General features: G+C 38.1%; 1 protein-coding gene across 1 annotated transcript; it reads left to right on the top strand.

Annotated features, from left to right (window-relative positions):
* The first annotated feature begins 721 nt into the window (after positions 1–721).
* cox5aa (cytochrome c oxidase subunit 5Aa) lies at positions 722–5,250 on the top strand. Its single transcript, XM_080437454.1, has 5 exons — positions 722–841; positions 2,062–2,178; positions 2,376–2,497; positions 4,566–4,683; positions 4,795–5,250. The coding sequence occupies exons 1-4, from the start codon at positions 769–771 to the stop codon at positions 4,677–4,679; spliced, it is 426 nt and encodes a 141-aa protein (XP_080293580.1). The 5' UTR covers positions 722–768; the 3' UTR covers positions 4,680–4,683; positions 4,795–5,250.
* The last annotated feature ends 2,665 nt before the right edge of the window (positions 5,251–7,915 follow it).

The following is a 7,915-nucleotide window of genomic DNA, read 5'->3' as shown; positions in this document are numbered from 1 at the left end:
CCCACCTGCCCAGCCGGTCCTGCCTTAAACCAATTTTAATATGCAATTTTATTTTTGGGCGGTGTAGCCGCCCCTATAAGTGGGATTGGGACACCTCATTAGCTGTACTGTGATTGGCTCATTAGTACACCCCTAGCTGTACTGTGATTGGCTGACTCTATTGGCTGACTCTATTCAGCACTGTGATTGGCTAGCGAGACACATGATGACATTAATAATCTATAAATAGGATTATGCACTTCCAAAAATCATTTTTTTTGGGAAGTGAGCTTCCATCACTATGATGACCACACCCCGCCCACTTCACACTGGGTGTGATTTTTTAATTTATTTTATTGTATGGGGAAAGAACAAAAAACAAGTGTAGGCCTACTTTAGACAGTTAACGGTCATTGGATATGCATGTATCTCTCAAATTAATAAATACATATTAGAAAAGAAAGACACACATTTGATTTGATTTGATTTGATTTGATTTGATTTGATTTGATTTACATTAGCCTACATTACATTACATCCCAACCTATAGGCCTATTATGCATGAATTCCTGCATTGTTGGCAATCCTACAACTGCATGTCATATTTATGTGTGTGTGCGTGTGTGTGTGCGCGCGTGTGTGTGTGTGTGTGTGTGTGTGTGTGTGTGCGTAGTATGACTATGTAAGCGTTACTGTACACATGCGCAGTGGGGCGGTTGTGTACGTGCGCTCTATCCTGTGAGTCTCCTCCAGTACGTGTCCCCTTTAGTTCAGCTGACTTTACCCATCATGTTCAGAGCTGCCGTCCGACTCTCGGTCTCCGGCGTCCGGAGTTTAACGCGTGTCCAGCCAGGATGTCAAGGTAGGCGATGTGAACGCTTCTTAATTTATTACGTCGTCCCATGTATTTAATACGTTAAAGTTGAGACGTATGGGGAAGCAAATCAGAGCCACTGTTAGCATGCTAACACTAGCAGCCAGCGGCCGGCCGTTGGCTGTCAGGGGCTCATGCTAGTGTTAGCATGCTAACAGTAGCCTGATGGTTGCTATCATGTTACAGTTGCATTATAAATGCTTTCTACACAGTCAGGTGCATTTAGTTTGACTTGGTGCTGCCTGTCGTCCCTCTGGTTGACTGTTACCAGCCTATGTTCAATTTGTAATGTTGTTTTTTAATGTGTGTCCTTGCCATGACCCACTTGGCAGGTCCTGGCCCTGTGTGTGGCTATCTGGCTAGGTAGCAGGTACAGTAGATCAATGGTTCTCAAACTTTTACATTTCAAGGTCTCCCCTTAACTCTCTGACAGTGTACAAATAGAACCAAATGGACCATTTGGTTCCATTTGTACACTGTCAGAGTAACATACTTGTAAGGGTTCATTTAGAACCCTCTAAAGGAACCCAGACTAGAGAGTCCCTGAAATCCACTTTGAGAACCACTGCAGTAGTAGACACGACTAGAGCCATAGATCCTTTTCTATAGAGCTTAGTCTTATTATAGGTTATAGCAATATAGCCTGTATTAGAGCAATAGAAACTGTATGAAGCGTCTCCAAATCACAAGTTGAATATAAGTTGTCGTGTTGTTCAACTCTGTACTGCATAACCAGGTCATATTGGGGCACTGGCGACAGTCCAACAGAGATCCATTCCTAGACAGTAACAACCATGATTTCAGTCAGATACCCATGACTGTATGCTGTTAAGCCCTTATTTGATAGATTAGCCTACATTATATGTCACTTTAAATAAAGCTGGGCATTGTGACAGGTCTTATGTTGTCATGTGTTGTCATTATTTACTTAAATCAGACTTATGTAAAACACAAGGTAAAGCGAAAGCTGATAGAGAGGAGATGATTTGGTGTGTGTTTTCCCTTATTTTTATTGGCGCACTCTTACGGAAATGTTCATGCCATTCTCTAATGGGGTCATGCAATAATGCAGTACAATGCTGAGCCATACTTTGACTGTGCAGTGTGCACTGCTTGCACCTCTTATTTAGTTAACACTAGGTGCCACTGTGAGTACATTTCAACAAATTTTCAACCTGTTAACTGACTGACCCGTTTTCATCTTGTAGCTCCAATGGCTTTGAGGTGTTACTCACATGGGAAGCAAGAGACAGATGAAGAGTTTGATGCCCGTTGGGTAACCTATTTCAACAAGCCAGACATTGATGCTTGGGAACTGAGAAAAGGTCTGTATGACGAATTACTGTCTGTATGACTAAGAATATAAAGTACTAGTTAGCCTACATATTACAAGAAGGTAATACTAATTGTGTTTGGTGTGCTTAATGTTTTTTATGTTTGCCATTTGAGCAGGTGGTAAAAGTAGATGAAAGATGTTGATATTGTCATTTGTTTAACTGATTTCTGTGGTTCCTTCTTTCAGGAATGAACACGTTGATCGGTTATGATTTGGTACCTGAACCAAAGATTCTCGAGGCAGCACTTAGAGCTTGTCGGAGGTTAGATGACTTGGCCAGTGCTATCCGAATCTTGGAAGCTGTCAAGGTGAGAGAGAAAAGTTGTATATACTGTATCTAGATATTATAGATCTAGATATATGGCTGTTATTCATTATCATTATCACGCATCATACATGTAGTATACATGTAGTATGGCTGTAGCTTAGTCTGGGTAGAGAGGCTGTCTGTCTGATAATCAGAAGGTCACCGGTTCGCCTCCCAGTCCGCCCATACGCATCGAACACTCATCTAAGCAGCCATCAGCTGGGTGAAGCTGAGCTTGTAGATCGTCTATTTTTGAAACATTTTTGAACCGGACTTTTGGCTAAATAAAATTAAGTTCGGTACGTTTATTTGTGTATTTTTATATATTTTTTCTTGTTCATTGTACAATTCAAGTTACATTTTCCATATATGTATGTATGTATGTATGTATGTATGTATGTATGTATGTATGTATGTATGTATTAGTTTAGTTTAAACTTAGATAAAAAATCTGCGTTTTATCAGCTTTTTGATAACGATTTTAAATTATGTGTTTGATTCTAAGTTAGAAACTTTAATCAAATCTGAATTCTTCAAACTTATTTTCTTTTTACTAGATATCAGGAAAAACCAGGGCTCCAGACAAACTTTTTCACCACGGTCCCAGAGCAGTCCAAAATTAAAATGTTACCTGTCAGAAAGTGAATGATAATGTAGACCATCCCAAAAATGATTAGAGATTTATATTATATTTAACTAGTTAATTAATGTATGTATTCTTTTTTTTGTCTGTGAAATATACTTGGGCAATCCTTTTTATATTCATACATGGCCACTAAAAAGTGCTGATAGAAGATTTGATTACCAGGGAACGGTGGGAGTAGGACAGGGTGTGGGTGTCATATACTGTAAAGATTTACCATGCACAAGTGTTGGGGGAATTACAGTAATGATTGTGGATGACATAGGAGGCGGCCATAGCTAGGCCAGGCCAGCAATGTGTCGATGTGTGTCCCTGAGCAAGACTCTTAACCCCTAATTGCTCCCCGAGCGCCTTAGAATGGCTGCTCACTACTAGGAGCACCTAGTAGTTATAGGATGGGTAAATGCAGAGGACAAATTTTATGTGCATATAATATACATATACAGTGATAAAAAACACCCCAAGGGGTGGGGACAAAATAATTATTATTAACTTGTTTTGAGACGGAGAAGACTTATGGCAAGTTGACCTTTTTATTGAAAGAGTTTAATAAAAGACAATTATTGGAGAAAATTAGCCTGTGTCACAGCACGGACGAAAGCCTGTGTCAAAGTAAATTTTTACTTCCTTGTATTTGCGGATCAGTTTTACACAGACGCCTATCAATTACACACCCCATGAAGCCTTGAATTCATGGAGTTGTTTTGTCGCATTCCTAAGCCAATAATTTGATTACCGGCGGAAAGATGCTAATGTATCCGGTAGGAGACTCAAAGTGGAAATAAACCCACTGGACCGGAAATAAACCCGGTCATCAAATTATTGGCTCAGGATTGCGTCAAAAACAAAACAATCTCCACGAATTCAAGGCTTCATGGGGTGTGTAATTGATAGAAAATAAGTCATTTTTTGGGGTGAACTATTCCTTTAAATACTCAAGTCATTGAGCACAAGTCATTATTTTGGTAAGTAGAGTCCACGGAGAACGGTCTGAGATGCAAGGTGTTGATCCATGGAAAGGAGATGGCAATATCTGCCAAAGCTTGTAGATCAGCTATTATTGTCTAGGGTTGTCTGCAGTTCCCAGTACCAGGGAGATTACTTTTCACCCCAAATACATCAGACATGCAAAAGTGTCACTTTTCAGCTACAGTCACCTTTTTGAACCCAAATAGGGCAATTGTGTGACACCTGACCCGAAAGAAAACAACATGTTGTCACCTTTTTCACCTCTGGGCTGTTTGCATGCCTGTACATATTTTATGTCCCCTGGATGACAGGACCTTGTAAGTTTTGAGCCCTGGTCAAAATTTTGGTAATAGGTGGTCTAGGACTCTCCAACATTGGGATCAGCGTCAAACCTAAAAATCGGTTGGGCATTTGTGTTGATGGTATTAGAAATCTAATTTACTGCATTTTTTTTCAGGACAAGACAGGCCCCCACAAAGACATCTACCCATACCTGCTTCAAGAACTGCGGCCAACACTAGATGAACTTGGAATCTCCACCCCTGAAGAACTTGGCATTGACAAAGTATAGCAGGGTAGGTATTACATTTTACTACGATGTATTATTTTGTTTACTACATAGTATTATTCTCAGAAGTGTTACATATATCTCACTCTTAACTGAAATTCTCTTGTCTCTCTTACAGTTCTCAAATGGCTATGGACACCACTTGGACATGGAAACCTTGTACTTAAATCTCTGCCTCGTTTAATGATATGTGTGATATTTAATTTGGCCTTTATTAAGTTCTTTTGCTTGTAAAATATTGACGAACCTAATAAAGGAAAAACTTATATTGATTGAGTGTTGTATTAATGTTTTGAGGTAAATACGTTTTGTTGCAGCTGACACCTGTTCTAAAAGCTGCAGTATACATAAAGTAGACTACTGTAGGTCACGTGACGCACATTTTGGACCTTGCAACTGTAACCGGGCATGTATAATTGTGAGGGTAATAACTTATTTTGCCACCAGAGAGCAGCATTTTAGTATGAATGTAAATATAAATCACTTAACCTGTATTTCATTCTGAAATCTATGTGACATGTTTTCATTTCAGGGAAAATGTATATGATAATGGTAATAAAAATGTTTAAAGGTACATGTATATGAGTTATAGGTTTATTATCACCACGGTACAAATAAGTACCTTATAACTATATTATTCAGCTTAATATTATATTTTATGGCTGTCTAACCCAATTTTGTTAGGTGAAAGTATAACAACTTTAATTTGAATATTTGCATTTAACTTATTTTAGTACATTTATGTACTACAGCCATCTGCATTTGGAATGGGTTTTACAAACTTGAGTCATTTGAGCACTAAGTAATCCCCAAGTTAATATCAAAACATTGGAAGCAATTCTTTATTCATTGTTATTTTAGCTCTTGTATCAATTAGTGTGATGACAACAATACCACTCACAATTGCAAACTTTACCCCCTCTCACACAAAGATTTGCGAATGGTATATGCTATGTTATGTCATAAATGTGTCATAAATGCTTATACTGACCTCTTACACCTGAGTGAAAGAGATTACCTACCAGTTCTATTCATTTCTGTACAAGGTAGGTTCAACAAGCTTCAGTGTATTCAGGAATGTATTTGGAGATGTGAGTAGTAACTAGTTTGACATAAACAGTAGCCTAAACCTGTATCTCAATAATATTACGTTTTTGAGGATCAAATAATTAGACATGAACCTGATATTAGTAAAATAATCAGAAGTTCTGTTGGTAGATTATGAAAGACAATTTATACTGGTGCACCTCTGCTCTGTGAGGGTTAAAGGAGTTCACCCCAAAAAAGACTTATTTTCTATCAATTGCACACCCTATGAAGCCTTGAATCCATGGATTCTTTTTAGTTTTTATCGCATTCCTAAGCTAATAATTTGATTCCCGTCTCCTACCGGAAATACACACGTCATTAAATTATTGTCTTAGGAATGCCACAAAAATAAATCCATGAAATCAAGGCTTCATGTGGTGTGTAATTGATAGAAAATAAGTAATTTTTTGGGTGAACTCCTCCTTTAAAAGCCCCCCACTTCTCAACCCTTTATAAACTATTTGAAAATATACAACCACCCTCAAAAGCAAATTGGTTGGTTTGCAAGACAAAGCCTTGAAACCCACCTCTTCAGACTACACCACCTCAATCCCCACTGACCACTCCTCTCCTTGACACCTTTTTTGATGCTAGTTATACTATGCAGTCTGCAGATATTTGGTTAGCCTTCTTGTTCACCTTTTTGTTATTTAGATTTGCTTTGCTTTGAAAAAAAAAACTTATTTAGAAAGCATGTTGTTTAGAAAGATGGTAGGTTTGATGTTTACCTGGTATCCTAGCTAGGTTCTTTGGAGCACTGCATTGCAGTGGTGGAAAAAGTACTACATTTCTTAACTTAAGTAAAAGTATCAATACTGCTATGTAGAATCTGTTGCAAGTAAAAGTCTGGTAATCAAAATTGACTTAAAAGTACAAAAGTATTGGCATCAAAATATAAATTTGTCATTGTGCAGACGAATGTCCCATTTCACAAGTTTAAAATGTATAAAAATATTTTGAAAATAGCAGATCTACAAGCTCAAAATGCATCTTATGGTGATGCATTGTGAGCTTGTAGATCGGCTATTTTCAAATAGCCGAAATATATATAGACTTTAAGTGGATAGTGTTCAGTAATAAAAATCTAAATCTAAAAAGTAACTATAGTAACTCAAGTTTTCAAATAATTGTAGTGGGGTAAAAGTATAATATTTGCCTGAGATGTAGTGGAGTAGAAGTAAAAGTACTGAAAATTGGAATACTCCAGTAAAGTAAAAAATACCTCAAAATTGTGCTTAAGTAGTACTTGAGTAAATGTACATAGTTTCTTTACACCACTGCTACATTGTTCTCTTTGTACTCTACTTATGTGACTATTTACCCTGTGTTTGTTGACTAAGGTTAATGCCACACTCTGAATTTGCACTTGTAAGTCGCTCTGGATAATTGAGCGTCTGCGGCGTGCCTTCAATGTAAAGTGAAACCTGACGAATCTGCCAAAGCAATTTAATTTGCTCCCATTTTGTGTATTCTAGCGACGCCAAGCTAATGACAACTGGCACCTGAAACAAACAACAGGCCTCACCCTGTTTCACCCACAACACTGAACACAACTATCTCACTCTCCCCTGAGATGTTTAGCCGCCCTAGACATGGAAAGTCTGTCATTGATTATTAATGAATTAAGATGAAAGCTCATACCACCAGACTCCGATATATTTTGCATATCAGCAGAGTAAATAGTTGCAGCAACAACACAATTGTTAAAAAAGAGTGTTTGTTAAGGTCTATGGATTATAAAAAACACAGGCCAGTCAGCCAGCTGTCCCCCTTCCCCCATTCTGCACTCCTGCCACAACTGCATTGCATTGACACACTGGCCGTTGACTTGAGGCCAACAACTCCTACAGACAGGCCAACTGACTAGTCTGAGACAACAGAAAGACAGACCACCACCACACAAAGCAATTCGTGAATTCAATTGATTTGAGTTTTAGAAAAAAGGCTAATAATAATAATTAGAATGTTCAAATCGTTGATGTAGGCTAGTATAACTCCATGTGGAACATGCCCTCAGTTTTAATCTCCATCTCCGAGAATCATGAAGCCTACAAATGCAAATGGACCCTGGGTTAATTTGTTGGTTACATTCACACGAATCACACTCTCAATTAAATGAACTTATTGAATAAAACGTTATGGTCGAGTAG

Source organism: Gymnoscopelus braueri (genome assembly GCF_963280865.1).
Source record: "Gymnoscopelus braueri genome assembly, chromosome: 9".
In the NCBI taxonomy this organism is placed as follows: Eukaryota; Metazoa; Chordata; class Actinopteri; order Myctophiformes; family Myctophidae; genus Gymnoscopelus; species Gymnoscopelus braueri.
Note: the sequence above shows the minus strand (reverse complement) of the source record. Positions and strands in the feature narration are given on the sequence as shown.